At 56.5% G+C, this 19071-nt stretch overlaps 8 protein-coding genes across 8 annotated transcripts; 5 read left to right on the plus strand and 3 right to left on the minus strand.

Moving 5' to 3' along the window:
- The first annotated feature begins 39 nt into the window (after positions 1–39).
- On the plus strand, positions 40–3378 carry B0H18DRAFT_526318 (uncharacterized protein). Its single transcript, XM_048038456.1, has 7 exons — positions 40–252; positions 497–545; positions 1658–1714; positions 1850–2231; positions 2847–2930; positions 2983–3191; positions 3248–3378. Exons 1-6 carry the CDS (start codon positions 243–245, stop codon positions 3082–3084), a joined length of 684 nt encoding a protein of 227 aa, XP_047891096.1. The 5' UTR covers positions 40–242; the 3' UTR covers positions 3085–3191; positions 3248–3378.
- Positions 3157–3962, plus strand: B0H18DRAFT_1018907 (uncharacterized protein). The gene is made up of 4 exons (XM_048029404.1): positions 3157–3178; positions 3248–3448; positions 3529–3713; positions 3764–3962. The coding sequence occupies exons 2-4, from the start codon at positions 3359–3361 to the stop codon at positions 3810–3812; spliced, it is 324 nt and encodes a 107-aa protein (XP_047891097.1). The 5' UTR covers positions 3157–3178; positions 3248–3358; the 3' UTR covers positions 3813–3962.
- A 1474-nt stretch (positions 3963–5436) lies between these two features.
- B0H18DRAFT_526391 (uncharacterized protein) lies at positions 5437–6385 on the plus strand. The gene has a single exon (XM_048038458.1). It carries the CDS (start codon positions 5665–5667, stop codon positions 6163–6165), a length of 501 nt encoding a protein of 166 aa, XP_047891098.1. The 5' UTR covers positions 5437–5664; the 3' UTR covers positions 6166–6385.
- A 774-nt stretch (positions 6386–7159) lies between these two features.
- B0H18DRAFT_526431 (uncharacterized protein) lies at positions 7160–10142 on the minus strand. The gene is made up of 14 exons (XM_048038459.1): positions 9726–10142; positions 9336–9391; positions 9092–9280; positions 8849–9029; positions 8768–8794; positions 8553–8711; positions 8469–8493; positions 8393–8421; positions 8319–8341; positions 7852–8259; positions 7755–7797; positions 7672–7703; positions 7466–7612; positions 7160–7384 (listed from the first exon to the last, which is right to left on the minus strand). The coding sequence occupies exons 1-14, from the start codon at positions 10024–10026 to the stop codon at positions 7310–7312; spliced, it is 1695 nt and encodes a 564-aa protein (XP_047891099.1). The 5' UTR covers positions 10027–10142; the 3' UTR covers positions 7160–7309.
- A 1-nt stretch (position 10143) lies between these two features.
- B0H18DRAFT_526381 (uncharacterized protein) lies at positions 10144–12371 on the minus strand. The gene is made up of 4 exons (XM_048038457.1): positions 12227–12371; positions 11881–12161; positions 10451–11818; positions 10144–10398 (listed from the first exon to the last, which is right to left on the minus strand). Exons 2-3 carry the CDS (start codon positions 12106–12108, stop codon positions 10595–10597), a joined length of 1452 nt encoding a protein of 483 aa, XP_047891100.1. The 5' UTR covers positions 12109–12161; positions 12227–12371; the 3' UTR covers positions 10144–10398; positions 10451–10594.
- Positions 12372–12468: 97 nt separating this feature from the next.
- B0H18DRAFT_1018929 (uncharacterized protein) lies at positions 12469–14670 on the plus strand. Its single transcript, XM_048029405.1, has 4 exons — positions 12469–12577; positions 12629–12927; positions 12985–14353; positions 14409–14670. Exons 2-4 carry the CDS (start codon positions 12682–12684, stop codon positions 14429–14431), a joined length of 1638 nt encoding a protein of 545 aa, XP_047891101.1. The 5' UTR covers positions 12469–12577; positions 12629–12681; the 3' UTR covers positions 14432–14670.
- Positions 14671–14678: 8 nt separating this feature from the next.
- Positions 14679–16795, plus strand: B0H18DRAFT_1018935 (uncharacterized protein). Its single transcript, XM_048029406.1, has 4 exons — positions 14679–14793; positions 14851–15174; positions 15231–16623; positions 16688–16795. Exons 2-4 carry the CDS (start codon positions 14935–14937, stop codon positions 16702–16704), a joined length of 1650 nt encoding a protein of 549 aa, XP_047891102.1. The 5' UTR covers positions 14679–14793; positions 14851–14934; the 3' UTR covers positions 16705–16795.
- Positions 16778–18905, minus strand: B0H18DRAFT_1018939 (AB-hydrolase YheT). Its single transcript, XM_048029407.1, has 8 exons — positions 18570–18905; positions 18436–18504; positions 18352–18384; positions 18219–18304; positions 18057–18158; positions 17802–18007; positions 17715–17743; positions 16778–17664 (listed from the first exon to the last, which is right to left on the minus strand). Exons 1-8 carry the CDS (start codon positions 18809–18811, stop codon positions 17031–17033), a joined length of 1401 nt encoding a protein of 466 aa, XP_047891103.1. The 5' UTR covers positions 18812–18905; the 3' UTR covers positions 16778–17030.
- Positions 18906–19071: the final 166 nt, after the last annotated feature.

Raw genomic sequence — 19071 nt, forward strand, 5'->3', positions numbered from 1 at the left:
TCGATCGTGGCACGCGCACACATCGCCTTGTTGGAGGCGTGTCTGCGCCATGCTGTCCTGTTCACCATCATCGAAGGCCTGTCTCTCTCCTTGGAAGATGCATACGACTGCTGCGATCCTCTGTGCGCGGACAGCCAAGCAAGCCGATTTTGACTGCGCCACCGAAGCACGACCGAAGCGGTGCATTCAACACGATCGAAGTGGTGCACCCACTGCGCGCAATTACCAGCTGCAGAGGCACTATGATCCTGTGTACGTTTGCAATCGGAAGGGACTGCGTACGAGCTTTTTTTTCTCGGAAACACGCTCCCTACACCACATCCTCCGTCATGTTCTGCTGGTGGCGTCACGGTGCCCTCACCAATACCGAAACCACCTTCCACTTCCAACGCTCGCTCCCAGTCGATGTCCAACATTCAACCGCCGCCGTTCATCTGCCCGAGCTTCTCCTCTCTTCCTCTCCCTGGAGTACAGTACGCTCATACGCTGGCCCCAGCGTTGGCGCCCCCGTCGCGCTCAATACCCACAGGGTCCATCCAGGCTCCGTAAGTCGTCCCGGGATTTCTCCTGCCAGTGACCCACCGTGACGGCGATGACGATCATGACACGGCTCGCCCGCACTCGCTCCGGCCTGCCTCTGAGCTACTAGGAGCGTACTCGCCAACTGCCACATACAGCGCAGAGCGCGCCTGCACATCAACGGCGAAGGCGAGCTCGCGTCAGGTGCGACGGACATAGTGCGGGCGCCCGAGTAGCGTCCTGGGAGGCACTACTCCGATCCTGGGGAGGGCCTTCCATTGTGCGCGCGAAACGTGTATTGGCCGCGCGTGACGTCAGTGCTGGGACGCCCGGGAACCTCCTCGGTGTGGGGAGACGCGCGCGAGGTCGTGGTGGTTGGACTTGGAAGTGGTACTAGCTGCAACGCGGCCCCGGTACGTCGAATTGTATGCTTGGGCGACGAGCGTTGATGGCTGCGTGCGGTGTTACGTTACGTCGAAGACACTGACGGCCACTGTGTTCTCTGGGACGTCGTCATTCGCAGCTCTCTGGCGTGCAGCCCGTGGACACCTACTCGCAATCGAACGGACGCCATTCGCCGCGGATGATGGGCTCTCTCACATGCACTGAGCCCTTCGAGCTGTCGTGGACGCGTTAGCTAACGTGCAGAACACCTGGCCGTCGCGGATCTACAATCTGAATGGTCATGGTACGTCGTGGACATGCTCCGGCTCTCGTGGCGTGCTCTACCTGATATGCTTTCGTGAAACTGCCCTTCACAGAACCTTACTACATCAGACTGACGACTCGGTGTCACGTAGGAGTGCGATCTCGCCCATCTGGTGGCGTCGAAGCCGGGGCCTGTGGCTCGGGGGTTCGAACGGCTGGGCGTACTGGGCAGCAACCCGAAACGGGCAGTCTCCGGTGCGAGTCCGGGTCGCGCGACGCCACCATCATCATTCCAATGCTTCAGTGTTGACTGAGATGCTGTGCATGACGGGCGTGCAGCCAGGGGCCGACGGCGGTCTCATACGCTCGTCGAAGGTCCCGCCGTTGTGCGCGGACCGGACATCCTCGCATAATGTGCGGTAGCTGGTATGCTTCGAGGTGCGCACGCACTGACGTCTGTGGTTCTTGCCGCTGCCTCTTCATTGGAAAGCGGGATCGTGATTAGTATGCCAGTGCGGCTCGCTTGCTGTCCAGTATGGAGATCCTCGTACGTCGCATCACTATCGCACGCAACCACTCTCCGTATATAAGCACCTTGCATACTTGTGCTGGCCGGCCTGTGATGCGTTCCCGTGGTGTTTGCAATACGCTAAGTATGCGCGTCGCTGACGATCATTCCCAGTGTCCCATCACCCCGACGGTCTCCGCGGCGGTCACGCTCGACCAAGTCCGACCTCGTCCACTGCATCGCACTGCGCCCACCCACTGCTCATACCATTGTGGACACCGCACGGTCCACGACGCCCGACCCACCCCACATCCCCGACTGGAACCCGACTTGCCAGCCCTCCACGCTGATGCACGATCTCACGGCGGACAGCGATGATATTGCGCATGATGGACACCCACCCGCACACAGTACAGGGCACTCTCGCCATTGTTCGCTCTCTCCGGCGGCCTCGGAGACGGAGCTGCGCTGCACTGTCCAACGCCATGATCGGGATCGAGTGCCAGTGAGCTCGCGCCGCGCCCGATCCGTCGCTCGCTTCGAGATTCGCGCCCGGGTATGTGGCAGTTTGTTGGGTACCCGCATGTCATGATCTCCCCTGACAGGCGCGCGCAATGTGCTTCGAGCTGGACTGTGCACATGTCGGGCGGGGACGCGATGTGCTTTGGAACGCGTCCTTGGACCCGCCTGGGAGCTGTCAACGGCTCTGCGACCTGGGTCTCACTCTCATCGGCGTCTTGGGTACGTAAGGTATGCGAGTTTATCTTCGCGTTGCCTGCCCGGCGTATAACAGGTGGCGAGTTGATGGAAGCCTCTGGTGCTCTGTGACGGGCGTGCGACAGAGTACGGTGACTTTTGCACACTCGAAGATTCACTGAACGCACCTGCGTCATGCGGGCGCCGCTCCGAGTTGTGTCGGTGGAAGATTTAGACATCTCGCGCTGGAGCACAACGCACTTCGAGCACCGTCTCAGAACGCCCGCATAGTGTTGTTGTTTCGTTTGTGCTACTCACTGGGCATACAGTGGGAACGTCTGACGACATCCGAGGCCTATCTCTATGTCAAACGCTGGCCCTTCGTTGGAAACAGGGTGTCTCGTATGCAGTTCCTTCCGTCATAACCCCGTTCTGCACGGTTGGGTTGGCTGGTTTCTGATGGTCTGTCTGACAGGCGCCTAGTACAGACCTTTTTCGTGATGCTTCGACTCGCCTCCGACTCATCCCTCTGTTGGCGCACCCATGCCGTATGGATTCGGTAAGTCTTGCTTTGATCTCTGTCTACGTCAATGTCTCAGTTCCGACTACAGTCTTTGCGACTCAGTACCTATCCACCAATGTCTGTTCGTGTTGGTATCATCAATGTTCAGCACTTCCTCCCTCCTCCACCGGTCATTGGACATGTTTCTTGACCAGGATCGATGAATCAGCGCGACCCCTACTTATAACTCTCTTATTCCCGGCATCTCTGGCAAAGTGAGATGCACCTCTGACGTCGTCACATGGGTCCGCGTCAAGGGTTGTACAGGCCCTCGATATAGGCTTCGTCCGTTCCCCGCTGACACGCTACACCAGACCCTCGTTCCCAGCCCCCGCAGTGGGTCCATATCGAGGCGAGTCACGGTGAGTCACTCGCTGTGACGGTGTGACGCTCATACACTCAGGAAATTTGCCTCCGACCGGACCATGGTGCGCCACCGAGATGACCCGGCGCGGAAGTGCAGAGCGGACGGAGGACGAGCACTGCATTATGGAGTTAGGAAAACGGTGAGCAAAGTGAGTGCGATCACTAATATGTTCCTATACGTTCACGCTGTCCATCGCGATGCCAAACCGACTGAGCAAATTTTACGGAGGAGCGACGTAGAGCGGTGAAGGATGCTCCGGCGGCCACGGATTCAACGTTCAACATCGGACGTGTCTCGAAGACTACAGGGGACATGGTCAGCGGTCAGACGAGACACGAGCCAGACGCATCTTCGTCGAGGCTCAGATCGCACGCAGGGAGGGAGTCGCATCCCTATCCTGCCCATCGATACATGTGAGTTCTATGTCACCTTAGAAGGTTTGCTAACCCTCAATGCAATGAAGCTTCATATCGCCAGTATGCCGTCTACTATTACACGCAATAACTACATAAGCAATACAGACCTTCCCGAGTGGGACAGCGGGCGTTCGGAGCATAGGCCCCGCACCCCGACTTTGCGCGCTTGCTCCGGAGAGTGGGTGGAAGCTGTGTTGGCTCCGAGGGCGAGGGACGGGCTCGGTCCTGGGTCTGGGGTGCCCACGTTCGCCGCATCTGACCCCGTACGTGCGACGGGCAGATCTGCCCCATGATTGGTCGAGATCACAATCGACTCCACCCGCAGGCGGATCGGGGAGCAGCCAATTCATCTCGTACGTCTAAAATTTGCTGGTCCGTGCGTCGAACTGTCCGTACGTGCCATCCTCGTTCGTTTGCAATGGGATGGGCAATGTGCTGAAGCATTTCTTGAGTTGCGAGGCGGTGCGATGGCCTCCGCGGCCGTGCGAACCCGTTCTGTGCGCGCGTGCGCGCGTGGTGTACACGAGAGTTATATGAAACGGCGCGAGGGCGGGCATTTCAGACTCCCAGCGTTCCATCTTCCGAGCCAGGCTGGTGGCGTTCATTTATCCTCAGGCGCCCTGGTACATGGCCACTACGGAACGCCTGCAGCTGATAGACGCTGGATTGGTAGGTGTCGGTGGGGTCGGACAGCATTTCTGTTGTTATCCGACGCCGACTGCGAATGATCATAACAGCGACAGTGTCTCGGTGTGTCGTGGACTGGTCCTAAGGGGCCGGTTGAAGCTTCAGATAGGCGTCTGTCGTATCCTCAGACTCGTTCCACTCAAACGACGCAGCAGTGCCCGTGACGGTCCGAGGATATGGGTGCGTTTGCCTCTTCGCACACAGTCAGGTTGCTCACACTAAGTCGCTATCATTCAAGCTCTGCTGCCCTCACACGGTGATCAGCTCCGCAATCTGTACGCTCTCTGACGCGGGAATACAGGAGTTGAGTATCCTCGAGTCCGCGTCGCGCACATGGCGCAGCCGTTTGCCGAGCACAGATTCGCGCTTGGCATCTTGAAAGTACAATGCAAGGCCAAGGCTGGCGATGCCCAAAGCTCAGCGGGACCTTGACGTCACTTGCGACTGGTCCAGGTTTGTCTCCCAGTGTCCTGACGGTGCACCCTATTCCAAATTTACCCTATCTTCCCGATGCTCTGACTTATCGCCGTAGATCGCCCTTCCGCATCGGTATGCTTAGTGCATCTGTATCACGCGCAAGCCATGGCCTTATATGTCTGCGGCGTATCCACGCAGACTTGAGAATGGAGAGCTCGACGGCTCCCGCGCGAGTTTCGCCCTAGGAGCAAGCTATGGACCCCGTTTGTTCTGTCGGTGCCGGATCATGCTGCTAGGCCCTCCCCGCTCCAAGCACTCGACCTATCGGACCATGTCGCGGGAGAAGACAGGATCTGCGATACAGGAACGTGCATTGGAGGCGGGCGAGCATGTCTTCGGACTGCCGGGATCCCTTATGATACGTGCTACTGAACTTCACAGATGGCCACAACGTAGAGGGAAGGCGGCCTTTGGCGTGCTGCGGATAGGGCCCCTCCTTCTCGGACTTCGCCCGTGCCGAGGTCCATAACAAGATCATGATCTGCGGAGTGAAGGGTGCTCTGCTACTGTGTTATTAGGATCTGCGAAGACCGGGCCAGCTGCATGTATGTATGCCGACTGTAGGGCCAGTGAAGGCGACCACGAGCTCCCGTACGGATCGGCTCTTCATCTATATGTGTCTTCCTTCGGGCTGGCTGCCCCGCAAGCTACGCAGTGAATTCGAAGTCGGTGGCGAGTCGATCCCGACTAGCCACCATATCTGCGTTCCTGACATCGATAAGCCATACTGGTCGACCTGCCCGAGGGCCCGAGCTCGCCAACGCCACCATCCACGGTCATCCTCATGACGCCATTCACTTGCTCTGGTCTGGTAGCGCGGTGGATTGCCTTGGCTGGGGCGTCTGCCATCAGCGACGCGCCCGTCCATCATTCCTGTGGCTGTCGCGGTCGACTCGGTACTTGCATTGAATGCGTCTTCAAGTTCAACCGTCCAATGCTGTACGCTCTTGGGGCAAGTGGCCTACTAGGTGTATGCGGCGTCTCCGGTCATAACATCACAGGCACGAACAACGTGCCCATACTTCAAGTACGATACACTCGAGACACGGATGGTCACCTCAGCCAATATACGATGCTTCTCCTGAAAAGGGAGACTGCCTTGTATCCGAAACGGGCAGTTCTTGTTCATGCTGCGACTTCGACGAATCTCACCTCGCGATTGTTGTCTATTGTTCAACTGGAGCTACTAGCGCTGTACTTGCACCCAGGAGGAAAGACTCAGATGGCCGGCCTGCTGCCGTCCGTGAAACCGGATGGTTCATCAACCACTCGGATAAACTGCTAGTACAGGAAGCAAACGGAACCTCGTCGATGCGGCCACGATATCAACGTGCCTACGAAGCGCAGAAGTCTGTCCTATCGAACTAGTAGACGTGCTCGCACTCCATTCTTCATTCTCATACTGAGGCTTAGAGAGTAGACACACTTCTACATTGTTCGCTCAGACCAACCCGGCTGGACGGTGGAACGCACAATGAGTATACTAGTCAAATCGCCATGCTCACTAGAGATTGAGCTGCACACGAACCATATAAAACGACGTCAAAGTCACTCGCCAGCACGCGCTACTCGCCACGAGATAGCAAGTCTAGAGCCGCGGAGGGAATCTGCTGACCCTCGGCAGCGGATGCTTTCAAAGAGCTCCGACCCTCCGCCATCGCTAGACGCGGGCGCAGCGTTTCGTCTTTCACATCCCCATGCACATCTTCTCAGACGTCTACGTGAATGTTCAATCTGTCCAGCGTAAGGGGGACAGACCCAACCACGCCCAATCGTCGAGCGCCGTCCTGCCGCTGTGCCAGTTCTCCCAAGGTGCGCGATGCATCGGAGGACAGGTATCTGGGATCCCCCGGGTCAAGCGTTTCACGCACGATACGGGATGCGTCTGGACGTACAGCGCGGTGCTCAAGGAGGTCAGGCCCTCATCCCACAATGCAGGAAGCGAAGATCCACCCTACACAAACTATAGAGTCGCCAGTGGACGTTAGTGCGCGTGCAAATCGTGGAGCAGTCACTGCACTCGCAGCCAACCGTGAGACGGCCCAGCGCGAGTGCAAAGTTCGCCGGGAGGAGGCGCACGAGAGCATGAGAGTTCTAGCGGCATCCGCGCTCCCAGCGTCGAGCCGTTAAATGACCTTCTTGCGTCTATCAGCGGCCGACGGACCAATCAGCGGACGCGCACTGGTTCGCGGGGACAGGGATGATAGACCTCTCCGTCCCCTTCATGCGGGGAAAGCATGGCTGGGACCTCTGATATGCATGTACTGCGTCCGACTCACAGCCAAGTTGCGACGAGCCGCTCAGCGAGATAGGGAATGGAACGCACTAGGCCGAAACACGTCCTCAACGCATTGCGATGCTTGCGCTGAACGCGGTGTTGGGTAGTGTGGCCGAACATACTCGCGGGATCGTGGTTCTACGCAGGCCTATCAGCCAGTGACCGAAACCGCGCCCCCTTTGTCCACCGAGAGTCGAATGCGATCACCCGCGCTTATGTCTTTGAACTGGAAGGATGTTCATTAGCGTCTTGCGCACCGGTAGGGAGGATGCGTGCGGCCGTTGTATTGGCCAGCAGTGAAACGCACCGTCAACTCCCTCGTGCGATGGAGACTCTCGATCTCGTCCACTCGGTTCCGCACGCCGTCCAGTAGGTCGTCAAACCCTTCCTCCTCCACGACCTTCTGCGCCGCCTGCAGCAGCAGGACGGAGTCCGGCGTAACGTCATGGTTCGTCTGGGATCCGGCGGGAGTGCGTATCAGCGTCCGACCCTCATGAAACCGCGAAGACTCACATCAATGGCAATGACATTGGCGCGATCGAGGTCTGGCAGACAATAAGTTGGCAGTCCGCGAACAACACGCATGCACGGCGCACCTTCAAGAAAGTCGGCCCTGGTCATTATCTGACGACATTTATACTGAACGTCAAGGTCAGCAGACAGCACAGCTAGGCCCAAAGGAGCGATACTCACGTATGGAATCTTCGGGAGGGGCAGCTCGTCCAGCCCCTCGGACGACAGCTCACCGGCCGCAAGCGCCTCCGCACGCTCGCGCTCGTCCGCGCGCCGCTGCTTGACGAACTCGCGCAGGAGGAGCCACGAGCACGAGCTCCACTTCTGCTCGTCCATGACATCGTCGTCACAGTCGGGTATGAGGCCGATGAGACTCAGCAGCCACGCCTTCTCGACATCCAGCATCTGCTGCGCGTGCTCGCGCATGTTCGCGGTCTTCGAGAGCTGCGCGAGGTACGACAGCCGTCCGCCCACTATGGACACGGCGTCGTGGAGCTCCTCTGAGTCGGTCGGGAGCTTCGCGTTCAGGCGCATCTGTGCCGAGGCGCGCAGCGCGTCCTTGAAGCTCAGGTCGGACACCGTCACGACCTACATGGGGTGCTGCGGTCAGAACGTGCATTTGACGCGGGTGGTGAGATGGGGATCACCTGCATTCTGCTGGCGGTCTTTCCTGAAAGACGTGTTAGGGATACACGCAACGACAACTAAGTAAGTGACCTACGCATGACAAGAAAGGGCCAGAAGTCGTCGCTGATACATGTGAGCAGAGGAGAACTATGAAGCTTCATAATGAATACCTGCTGAACACCATCGTCAGGATTCCTGGTGGGCGAAACGAGTGAGCGGGAATGATGTGCATGAGAGGAGAGCGGAACACCCACCGGCAGCAGCCCAGCTTTCTGCGCGCTGCTGCATCTGCAGCAGCATCTGCCTCCCATCATCGTCATTCTTGAAGAAATGGATATTATTGAAGATCAAAACGAGAGGCCTGCCTGTTCTTCGTGCGTATCGCAGCGCGACCTTCTCTAGCTTGTTCAACGCTGTGCACGTAGTATATGACTACCGGCACCGCGCGGCAGACACACCCTCGACTGACCTCGCTCGATATCCAAGGACGGCCCCGCTGCGAGTTCGTGCGATCAATATGAACCTGCGCGCGAGGATCGAGTCCACAGACCTTCCCGAGGATCACGCCTTTGGAAGAGACTGGTCTGCGTGTCCTCGTTGAACTCATAATTCATCGCCTTGCCGAGACGCAGACGGAAGACTTCCAGGTCTGGGTGCGCATCACACATAGCGACACCCTCGGCTTCGATCGCCTGCATCGCGTCAAGCATCATCGTGCCCTTGCCAGTGCCCTACGCGACCCACGCTCAGCTCCCTGACCCTCTCGTGAAATGCGCACGACATCCGCACGTACCTTAGGTCCGAGCAACAGGTAATACTGTCCAGCCTCGGTGCCCTTGATGATGCGGTCAAGTGAGGACTGTTCTCGGCGGCGTACGTGTTTCATCCAATGAACGTAATCGTCTCCGGTGTCGTGCTGCGTGCGTGGATTGCTTGCGAGCTCGAGGGCTGGGTCGTAGCCTCTCGCAAACGCAAGTTCGATCTACGGGGTGTCTGAGAAGGTAGTCTCTTTGAAGGCGAGCGCATGAGGTCCTCACCTTGTCGAGGACGTTCTTCTTGTACCAGGCGACATATGCGACACCACCAAAGAACACTAGACGCTGCTGTCAGTTACTGTCATTCTAATGGGTTGTGATTCGTGGAGAAGCCAATGTCGCGTCCCAGCGAGGCGGTTGGATATTCTCACACGTTCGCCACCGACGAGCACCTCAGAGGATCTCAGAGAGCCTCACAGCAAGAAAGGTTGGACGTGTTGAACCACGAGGGTTAACCTTCGGCAAGGGCCTCGAGTCACTCTCCCAATCGAGACTCGAATCGTTCTGACAGCCACTGTTACTGTCCCGCCTAACTCTTTTTTCGAATCATACCAGTCCCTCCTCAACAATAGACAGAGCTCGAGGGAATAGGTAGCAATTGCGCACACTTACCAGCTCCAAGACCAATCAAAGCTGTCGCTGCCGCGTCGACAAATGACGAACCCGAAGTTGGGAAACCTCCCGGCCTGGCGCGAGGCTCAGAATCGCGCGAATGAGGACGTTGAGACGCATCAGATTCTTCCTTCCGATTCACCTCGCCTGCCAGGCTTTGTTGAACAGGTGGTTGGGAGTACGACCGCGCGTGGATCCGCGCATGCTGAGATGTTCGGAGACCCAAGGATTGTCGGTGTCGTGCACGAGCAACCAGACGACCTGCCAGCGCAGCGGTGTTCGGTAAAGTCGAGGCACTCATCGTGCTGGACGTGCTGAAAGCTTGATTTTAGCCATGGAGGCGTACACTGCCGCAGTCGTCGTCCTCGACCACGCCAAGGTAGGGTTGCGAGACATAAGCGCCCGGCAAGCGCCGCCTGAGCGCTGCTTCGAATATAGTACTTATGCTTGTTACTTAGTTTCTTATGTTACTATCGAATGTAGTCTCTGGTGCAGTCTTGAACCCGAGTCGTCTTAACGAAAGGAAGTATCTTTACAACAATTCGACGTTGGTTTCTTGTTTCATCGCAACATTGAACTTGAAGATCAGAGACGTCGACAATGTGCACGACCTCACATTCCACGTAGCACCTCCATACACGATGCACATGCGACTGCTTGCCTATTCATCCACCTGTGCTTCCCCGTCAGCAGACTGCGCAACTACAGGTGTGTGCGCAACTCACCCGCTTGTTTCCACCAGTGACGCGCCAACCGCAGAACCTGATAAGCCTCTTGCACGGGTTGCCACGACTCGACGAGCAGCGTATCGTTCCCTTCGTTGAACTCCGCAAGGTCCGGGAAGATCGCGAACAAGAACGCCGCCACTTTCACGGGGTTTCCCAGAGAGGGGACTGGCCAAAATCAATGCTTCGCAAGGCCCGATTGCAGCAGCCGCCGCCGGGCCTCTCGTGGAGCGAGACATCCGTGCCCGATGTATTCACGTCGATCATGAGCGATGCCAACAAGGGACAGTACCTCGCAAAATGCGCCAAACCCTGGAGCGTCGTAGCCGTCGGATGCCCCCAGGGGTGTATGGCCGTGCACCAGAACTCCAGGCGCTCCAGTCGGGGCCACGACATGGCCAACTCCCTGACGGCGTCGTCGTCGAGGACAATGCACATCTCCGTCAAAAGATTGAAGCTGCGGAGACGGCGGAATTCGCAGAGATGCCTCAGCGACTCCATGGTGACGACCTGTGCACCTTCCCCCTCGATATCGGCGTCCAGGCCGCTGGTCACATCGATTTCCTCCAACACGCTCGGCGAGCACCGCTCGCGGAGTAGCTGCAGCACACGTCCAATGGTGGCCGGGTCCGTGGCTGCGTTCGAATTGATGAATGCCGTCTTGAGGGTGGGAAGGCGACATGCTGATAGGAATTCGACGGAGCTGCCCATGGACACGGATTGCAAAGACAGCGTCGAGAGAGAGGGGAAGGTGAGACGGCCTGTATTAGCGTGCACCGCCGTGGACGGGACGGCTGACAGTAAGGAGTTGAATACGGCCTTGAAGTGCAGTTTTGCGAGGTGCGGGAGTGTCGCGAGGTCCGCGAGGTTGCTGAACGACATGGGCATGCTCGTCATCAACGTGAGAGACTCCAGCCTCTGCAATGACGCGAAGGCCTTATCGGGAAAGGGGTCAGGTTGGTTATTGTCCATAGATCCGTCAACGACATAGATGGTTAGCTCTCGGACATCTGGTGAGCGTCGTGGAAGGTGTTGGAGGGTCGGGGTGATAATGTTGGAGGAGTACTTTGAGCTGGGCCTGCGTTTCTCAATATTCAGCACGGAGAGCTGCTGCCCAAAGAACAGTTGTGCAGAGCCGAAGTACCCATATGTCCTGCTCTCCGTCCAAATGAGCTTGCGAAGCGTTGGCAGCAATGGATAGTGGGGTCTTGACGAAACGAGCCAGGAAAAAAGGGCATCCGATATCGCCCGGGACATATGTCCAAGACTGCGTGACGGGCCGCATTGCAGCTCTCGAACACGCCGACCGTAAAAGTCAAAGCGCTCCCAATCTTGAGGTGTAGTGTGCTTGTCAGGCTTTCTAGGCATCTACGGGAGATCAGATACACGTTTCTTCTTTGGCCTTGCAATTCGCGGACAGTTGCACGTACCAGTGCCGGTGAATGCGCAGACTCAGAGGCTTCCCAGAATTTTTCGGGCAGACACTCGACCAGGTGCCCCAGACCGTTCTGAAAGTGCCATATGATATCCAGGGCGGGTTCAAGAAAAGCATGGCATGTAAGAGCGAACGCGAGAAGCGCCGGTAAGTAAGGTTGTTCACCGCCAGTGTGATCGAGTATCATGCGAAGGAGCTCCGGGACGGCTAGTGCTCTGTGCATCGCGGGGTACGCGTTTCACGACGATGCAACGCAGAAATTACAGGTGCACGCAACTGTCAAATCAGGGCATCGTGAGTATTATGTGCGAGCCGGAATTGTCTGTCTCTCTCATACATACCGGGAAGCTTGAGCGCCGTCGACTTCATGTATATGATTGAATCGGTTGCCTCGTACGAAGTTCAGCTGAACTCCTCGCATTCAGTCCGTGGTTGGCCGGACCAAGCCTTCACTTGCGCTGCGAGCTTGCGGCCTTTACAGCTGTATCCAAAACGATAGAGACGTGAGGCGGTGTTGGATTAGCGCTCATAAGTCGGCCACGGCATTCTCCGCTCCCTTCGGACGAGCCACATTTCATTCACGCTTGACGATCTCACTGGCACACTGCAGTTCAAACTGTACAAGGAAACGAGGCGTGCATTTTGATCAGTTCGAAGGTGACCTATAGCTGTGAGTCGTAGATTCGGTAGAGGTCAGTGATACTACTAACAGATGGATGTTGGGTTAACGGCTTCAATACTAGCTGTGCGACGGCATTATCACCTGCGCTATCTCACAACAAGAAGCGTTCAGTCCATGGTGCATCGGGCCCTTACCATTTCGGAGCTCATCCAGTTGATAGTCAGTGAAGTTCCAACGGACGACGGCGAGAGTTGGTCGAGGTCCGACTTCCCAACACTCGTTGCATTGGCGCTCACATGCCGCGCTTTCCACGAACCCGCCCTGGACATGATATGGTCTCGTCAGGACGGCTTGGGCAATCTCGTCGAGTGTTTACCGGGAGACTTGTGGAAAATCTCAGATGATTCTGGCAAGACTCTGGTGAGCATACAGTCGTTCTGCATTGTGATCAAGGCTGGAACTCGTATTTGTGTCCAGACACTCAGGGAGCCTACAAGGTCCACCACACAACGCGACTGGGAACGCTTTGAGTTCTATGCTCGGCGTGTCCGAATATTACATTATGGCCCGAAGAGAATCCGAAGGAAGTCTCGCGTCCTCTCGGAGCAAATCTTTTGCTGGCTTTTCTCATCAAGACCATCCCATCATTTGTTTCCCAAGCTATCCTTCCTCGGGTGGTCGGAGAACATGCCGTTCGAGCATCACGAGTCTGTGCATATGTTATTTGGCCCGCAGCTCTCCACATTGCACATGGGTGTATGGTCGTCCGATTTCGCCGCATCACAGGCTGTTCCTCAAGTGCTGGTGCACCTTCCTTTTCGTTCGCCCGACATACATGAACTCACCATCCACATGTATGCCAACGGCGGCCCTGATGATCAACGTCTTCCGTCCAAAGTCTTCGCGTCGTTAATACGACTGAAGTCGCTCACATTGCTGTCGACCCTACCTCTGGAGCCTGACGTCTTCACCGCGTTATCAGCACTACCACATCTCACGGAGGCGAAGATCACTATTCACTCTGGCGACGAAGACGCATGCGGTCTACTTGGAACAGACCATGCTGCTGCCCCGAGCTTTATCTTCCGTGCTCTAGAGAGTTTGACCCTGACGTTCTCATTGATGAGCGACATAAACACAATCTTGTCGGCCTGTAGCCTTCCCCAACTGCGGCGACTATCCCTGACGTCGCTCTATGGCTCCGACTCTAGTATGTTCGATCGCACGCTTCAACTGATCCGTGACCACTGCTCGCATGCTATGCTGGAGGTCATCGAGCTACGCACCACCATTGACCTATTTCCGTCAATGGATTTCGAGGAGGTACCGGAACCTGACACCATCACCGCGGCGTCCTTAGGTCATCTCTTCGCCTTCCGCAGCATCCGCGAACTCGAGCTTCTCACTGAGATGTATATCGCCCTCGACGATGATGACCTAAAGGAGATGGCCATGTCGTGGCCCCGTCTGAAATCCCTGCAGCTGGAAAGCGTAGCCGAGGAAGAGCCCGGGATGTCTGTGACGCTGGAGGGCTTAGCGCATCTCGCTAGGTACTGCCCGGCGATGAACTGGCTCGCAATCGACGTGGACACCACTGGGACCTTTGTCTCACCTGACGCGAGGCCTGGTGGCAGTTACTGTAACCAAGTCCTCCAAGCCGTTGACTTCCAGCGGTCGCACGCGTCGGATTGCCCTGCAGAAATTGGGGCCTTCTTATACGCGATTTTCCCCAAACTCCAGTGGATCAACTCACACAGTGACGATACTCCGGGCGAAGATTCTTGGAAGCCAGTAGAGGACATGCTTGATGCACTGCGGAAGATGTCTCAGTGGCCAAGGAACATCGGTGAGTCATTCCAACTTATAACGCAGTGCAGTACGAATCCAAGTCGCGGTTCTAGTGCTTACACCGTTGACAACTTGAGATTTCAGGCTCTGGCACAGTCCTGTGGAAGCCTGATACACACGTGGGATCTTGAAAGCACTTGGGTATTGGCCCGTGTAGTAATAACCTTTCCTTCACTACATAACGGTATTGAAACGTTAGAACGTCGAGCTCCTCCATCTTGTCCCTCAGTACCTTGTGTTGTCACGTGCAGAACTCCACTCACGGCAGTTTCCGCCCTCATCTGGCGGTTGAACAAGACACTTGAAATTTGGAAGCTCAACGAGTTCAGGCTCGCACAGAACAACGTTCTCTCCCTCCTAGTCCTACAAGGCTAGTGCTTTAGTCCGGCAAAGGTGATCGACCCATTAGGATCTGTAGTGTGCAGAGTGAGTTGGAAGGTCAGTCACTGCTAAGAGGCTAGTCTAGCCGATGTCGTTAATGTTGGATTCGTGCAGATTCGTGCGTACAGCCTCAGCCTGAGATACTCGTGGTATTCCACAACATACCTGGGTTGTGTTTCCACGAGAATCGTACAACTCATGGTGCACCAGGCCCTTACCACTCCAGAGCTCGTTCGCATGATAGTTGACGAAGCGGGGAGCGGTTGGCCCGGTTGGTCTCTCGACTTGCCGACACTCTTGTCCTTGGCGCTCGTATGCCGTGTCTTCCACGAACCCGCCTTGGACAATTTATGGTTTCATCAAAACGGTCTACACAATGTCGTGAATTGTCTACCGACAGAACTGTGGAAAATGACGAACGATGCTTCGGGCAGGTTGGTGAGTACTTATGCGGTTGTTCTGCTTTCGAAGGAAGTCAAATGCTTGCGCGGCAGGTTCAGACGCTTAGGGCACCTACACGGCCTACCACACAGCAGGATTGGGAGCGTTTTGACTTCTATGCTCGGCGGGTCGGAGTATTACAATTCAATTCAAACGGAGTCGTCGGTCGCCGAAGGAGACCCGTCCCGGGCCAACTTACGGAGAAGCTCTTTCGCTGGCTCTTCTCATCCAGGCCTTCACATCAACTGCTCCCCAGTTTATCGTCACTCTACTGGACAGAGCTCATACCGCTCGAGTACAGCGACTCTGTGCACCTACTCATCGGTCGACGGCTCTCTGAGCTGTACATCAGACCAGCATGGACAGCTGGGATCACTGCCTTCCATGCCATTCATACGACATTGCTTCACCTTCCACAATGCTCACCAGGCGTCCGGAAGCTAGAAGTCGACATGCCTCTAGACAGGGACCCTGTGCTTCACAGTATCCCTGGAAAAGCTCTAATGTCACTGAAGAGGTTGGAGATTCTTACATTGCGGTCGGCTTCGCCTGTAACGTTTGACATTCTCGCCGAGCTGTCAGCTTTGCCAGACCTCATGACACTAACTCTTTCGGAATTCAACTACAGACAAGCCGTCGTCAACGATATGGGAGTAGGTCATGCTGCCTCGACCACTCTCTTTCGTGCTCTGAAGTCGCTCCGTTTGTCGGCTTCATCCATGACCGACATCGACACAGTCCTATCTGCTTGTCGCTTCGTCCAACTCCAGCAAATCTTCCTGACATCCAAGTACGCCTTCGACGAGTCAAAGACACTCGGTAGTGTGCTTCAGTCAGTACACGAATGCTGCTCGAATGCTACACTGGAAACCGTCGAGATTTTCGATGGCACAAGTGCAGATCCTGACGAGGACTCGGCGGATGTCACACAACCCATCACCGCCGCGTCTTTCAGACACCTTTACGACTTCCATCATCTCCGTAGCTTCATACTCAACACGGAGAACTGCATCGTCCTCGACGACGACGCTGTGCATGAAATGGCCATGTCGTGGCCTCATCTCGAATGTTTGCAGCTGTTCAGCTCGCCCAAGTACCCCTGGAGGATTCCAACGGCGACAACATTAGAAGGCCTGGCTCATCTCGCCAGATATTGTCCTTTGCTATCGACACTCATATTCGACGTGGACACGTCCAATGCTGTTGTCTCCCCCGACGTGAAGCCCGGTGGTGGCTACTGCAATCGGGTCCTCCGGACCATCGGTTGCTTTCGATCACCCGTGTCGGGTGACCCCGCGCAGATAGGAGCATTCCTATACGCGATTTTCCCCAACCTCGAGGCAATCAACGAAGAGGAGGAGATCGAGATGGATGACTCCTGGGAGCCGGTGGTGGGAACGATCGAGGTTCTGCGGATCGCGTCTCAGTGGGAGAAGAAGTATGGCGGTGAGTTCTCATTCAAGTCGAATCATGGTGCCATTGTTGACAGGAAACACTCTACTCTGCGCAGCGCCTCCAACAGACTGATGCACATAAGTACGTGGTAGCTCGCCCTTGTATCCATGTCACGGCCACGGTTACTTAGTATTTTAACGCGAATGCACATTTCGATGACGACAGGACGAGCAGCCCGAACGAACGAACACACGACAGCTAGCGACATGGTAAGCGTCGTTGGGATGAGCCCGCTCCGCGCAGTATCTCTACACCACAGAATGCATTTGCGGTACAGTCGTCTTCGGGATCTCACGTTTAAGTCGACGACTGTACCCTCGTGAATCTAATTCTATACATGATCTCATAACAGATAGGAAGGATAGCAAATACGACAATAGAGGATATTCCAGACGTCCTCACAAACCAGGCAAAAGCCCCTCTTCTCCCTCGGTCCCACTAACGCGCCCGCCACCTTCAGCCTCCTTGCAGCCGACATCGTCTCGCCCCACCTCCATCAAGAATCCATCCACCTCTCTCAGCGGCTTACCCGGCCGCGCCCGCACGACCATGTCCCGCCCGACCGCCTCAAGCCACTCCAGCACAGGCCGGGTGAACCACCTCCTGATCGCCCCATCCGCACCGCTCTCGAACCACCCGAGGTGTCCGCCCCCCTTCGTCACCGCGAACGCGACGTAACCGTTCCGGCCCGCGTGCACGGGGAGCACCTGCACGACCGGGTCGTCCTCCGCGCCGATGGCAAGGAACGGGACGCGCACGCGCGGGAGCGTCGTGTGCGACGAGGCCCAGGTGTAGTACGCGCGTGCGCTCGGGAAGGGGAAGGGCGGTGAAGACCCGCCGGCGATGCGGTTGAACGTCTCGTCGAACGTCTCGAGCGTGGGCGACTGCAGTGCGAGCGTCGGGGCGACCGCCTGGGCGACGGGGTGTGAGGGAGGCGTGCTCAGAGCAGCGGCGTGACGTTTGACGACGGCTTGTAGGTTTGAGCCGAGCGCTGTAGAGTACACCCGGCGGTGTAACCAGTTGCCTTCCAAACTGAGGAGCCAAGTGAGTTCACGTACTGCTCCGCCGGTGTGGTCACTCACGCTTCGCTGTTCGTTACCAAGTCCCATGGCTAGAGCATACTCTACATGAGTTGCGTGTCGAATTGACAGAAATTACGAGTAACGCACGCAAGCTATAACGCACGCAGCAGCAAGCCTGCAGCCGTCGCCTTCTTCCGCGACGTATCTAGTCAGCACGTTCGCTCCTAGCGAAAATCCTAGGCCAAGGAGAGGTGCCTTCGGATAGCGTCTTCGAATGTAGAACATCGCCGCACGGATGTCCTCTGTATGCCCCGCAGAATACAGTTGGGGGCTTGTTACCGGGACGCCCGCGCCTAACTTCGCGATAAGTATGACCGCCGGACGGTTTATTGAGGGACTCACATCCTCGGAAGTTCACCACGATCGCACGGTATCCCAGTCCTCCGTCATCTACAGGCCTGCATGCAGGAGATACGACCGCGCGCACATAGGCTTCATGAGACCCTGAACAGGACGGGTCTCTTTATTCAGGATTAAGCAACGATACACGAGGTATTCACTCACCACCGGTCAGGCCGTGAAGCACAACGATGATGGGTGCATCTTCTGGGAGCTTCCGTGTGCTCTCAGGCGGTGTAAAGTCTAGACCGCTTCTCTCTCGTAGGTTACCTGCGTAGCAATGCTAGTGCGCACGTACAGAGTTCCGCCGTCCCGAGTGCGTAGAAGAGTCCTATTGGCCTCGTCAATTCAGAAATCCGACCTCAAACTGTATGTTACTCACCTGTCGTACTCAACCTCATCTATCTTCGAAAAATCCCCAACCACGGAGTATGCGGTCTGTAGATGGCCGCTACCAGCATCGTTTCAGCACTGTCGGGGTGCGAGTATCATGGCCACTGCCAGTGGGATTCGCACCTGAAGAGCCACCACACCGGCCTGAAGTCTCTGAGGAGACTCGGACATCTTTGTTCTATTAAATCGCGTAACGTCTCCTGTCTCGTCTTGGTCCTTCCGCCCGCGTCCTTCACTTCTATGACCGCTCCCTTGTCTGCGATGTACAACGCCGGGCGGTAATAGGTCGTATGGTGCCGGTGGTTTACCGCGACCCATGCCCCGAATCCCAGGACGGTCAAACCGAAGAGAATGGTTGAAAGCATACGTTTGGAGCGTGAAGATTATATCATGACTGCGAGGTGCGTGGACGTCGGGGTGAGGGTGCAAACAGACAGTACATAACGGTGATAGATCACTGTTTGCCGTCAAGCCCGGCCATAGCCAGACGCTCACCTATTTTACGGACGCTCACCTACGCTCACACTCGCATCTCTGTTCCTTCGACGACCTTGACTCTACAATTCACGTTCAACCCGCGAGTTCACCTGCCGTCGTTAGCCTGCTACCGAATGGGAACATGAAG

The sequence above is a fragment of the Fomitopsis serialis genome, assembly GCF_022376445.1.
Source record: "Fomitopsis serialis strain Sig1Antser10 chromosome Unknown B0H18scaffold_56, whole genome shotgun sequence".
Classification (NCBI taxonomy): Eukaryota; Fungi; Basidiomycota; class Agaricomycetes; order Polyporales; family Fomitopsidaceae; genus Fomitopsis; species Fomitopsis serialis.

What these genes read in the sequence shown, in the direction of transcription:
- B0H18DRAFT_526318 (XM_048038456.1), top strand. An exon ending in ACAGGGTCCATCCAGGCTCC is followed by an intron (nt 546 to 1,657) that starts GTAAGTCGTCCC and finishes TTCATTGGAAAG; the next exon opens with CGGGATCGTGATTAGTATGC. An exon ending in ACCCATGCCGTATGGATTCG is followed by an intron (nt 2,931 to 2,982) that starts GTAAGTCTTGCT and finishes TTCCGACTACAG; the next exon opens with TCTTTGCGACTCAGTACCTA.
- B0H18DRAFT_1018907 (XM_048029404.1), top strand. Translation starts at nt 3,359, where the DNA reads ATGGTGCGCCACCGAGATGACCCGGCGCGGAAGTGCAGAGCGGACGGA. An exon ending in TTAGGAAAACGGTGAGCAAA is followed by an intron (nt 3,449 to 3,528) that starts GTGAGTGCGATC and finishes AATTTTACGGAG; the next exon opens with GAGCGACGTAGAGCGGTGAA. An exon ending in TATCCTGCCCATCGATACAT is followed by an intron (nt 3,714 to 3,763) that starts GTGAGTTCTATG and finishes AATGCAATGAAG; the next exon opens with CTTCATATCGCCAGTATGCC.
- B0H18DRAFT_526391 (XM_048038458.1), top strand. Translation starts at nt 5,665, where the DNA reads ATGACGCCATTCACTTGCTCTGGTCTGGTAGCGCGGTGGATTGCCTTG.
- B0H18DRAFT_526431 (XM_048038459.1), bottom strand. Translation starts at nt 10,026, where the DNA reads ATGAGTGCCTCGACTTTACCGAACACCGCTGCGCTGGCAGGTCGTCTG. An exon ending in CTGGCCCTTTCTTGTCATGC is followed by an intron (nt 8,342 to 8,392) that starts GTAGGTCACTTA and finishes CACGTCTTTCAG; the next exon opens with GAAAGACCGCCAGCAGAATG. An exon ending in CAGGGCCGACTTTCTTGAAG is followed by an intron (nt 7,704 to 7,754) that starts GTGCGCCGTGCA and finishes ATTGTCTGCCAG; the next exon opens with ACCTCGATCGCGCCAATGTC.
- B0H18DRAFT_526381 (XM_048038457.1), bottom strand. Translation starts at nt 12,108, where the DNA reads ATGCACAGAGCACTAGCCGTCCCGGAGCTCCTTCGCATGATACTCGAT. An exon ending in CTGCGCATTCACCGGCACTG is followed by an intron (nt 11,819 to 11,880) that starts GTACGTGCAACT and finishes GATCTCCCGTAG; the next exon opens with ATGCCTAGAAAGCCTGACAA.
- B0H18DRAFT_1018929 (XM_048029405.1), top strand. Translation starts at nt 12,682, where the DNA reads ATGGTGCATCGGGCCCTTACCATTTCGGAGCTCATCCAGTTGATAGTC. An exon ending in ATGATTCTGGCAAGACTCTG is followed by an intron (nt 12,928 to 12,984) that starts GTGAGCATACAG and finishes ATTTGTGTCCAG; the next exon opens with ACACTCAGGGAGCCTACAAG. An exon ending in TCAGTGGCCAAGGAACATCG is followed by an intron (nt 14,354 to 14,408) that starts GTGAGTCATTCC and finishes TCGCGGTTCTAG; the next exon opens with TGCTTACACCGTTGACAACT.
- B0H18DRAFT_1018935 (XM_048029406.1), top strand. Translation starts at nt 14,935, where the DNA reads ATGGTGCACCAGGCCCTTACCACTCCAGAGCTCGTTCGCATGATAGTT. An exon ending in ACGATGCTTCGGGCAGGTTG is followed by an intron (nt 15,175 to 15,230) that starts GTGAGTACTTAT and finishes CTTGCGCGGCAG; the next exon opens with GTTCAGACGCTTAGGGCACC.
- B0H18DRAFT_1018939 (XM_048029407.1), bottom strand. Translation starts at nt 18,811, where the DNA reads ATGCTTTCAACCATTCTCTTCGGTTTGACCGTCCTGGGATTCGGGGCA. An exon ending in ACTCGGGACGGCGGAACTCT is followed by an intron (nt 18,305 to 18,351) that starts GTACGTGCGCAC and finishes ACGAGAGAGAAG; the next exon opens with CGGTCTAGACTTTACACCGC. An exon ending in TTGGTAACGAACAGCGAAGC is followed by an intron (nt 17,665 to 17,714) that starts GTGAGTGACCAC and finishes TTGGCTCCTCAG; the next exon opens with TTTGGAAGGCAACTGGTTAC.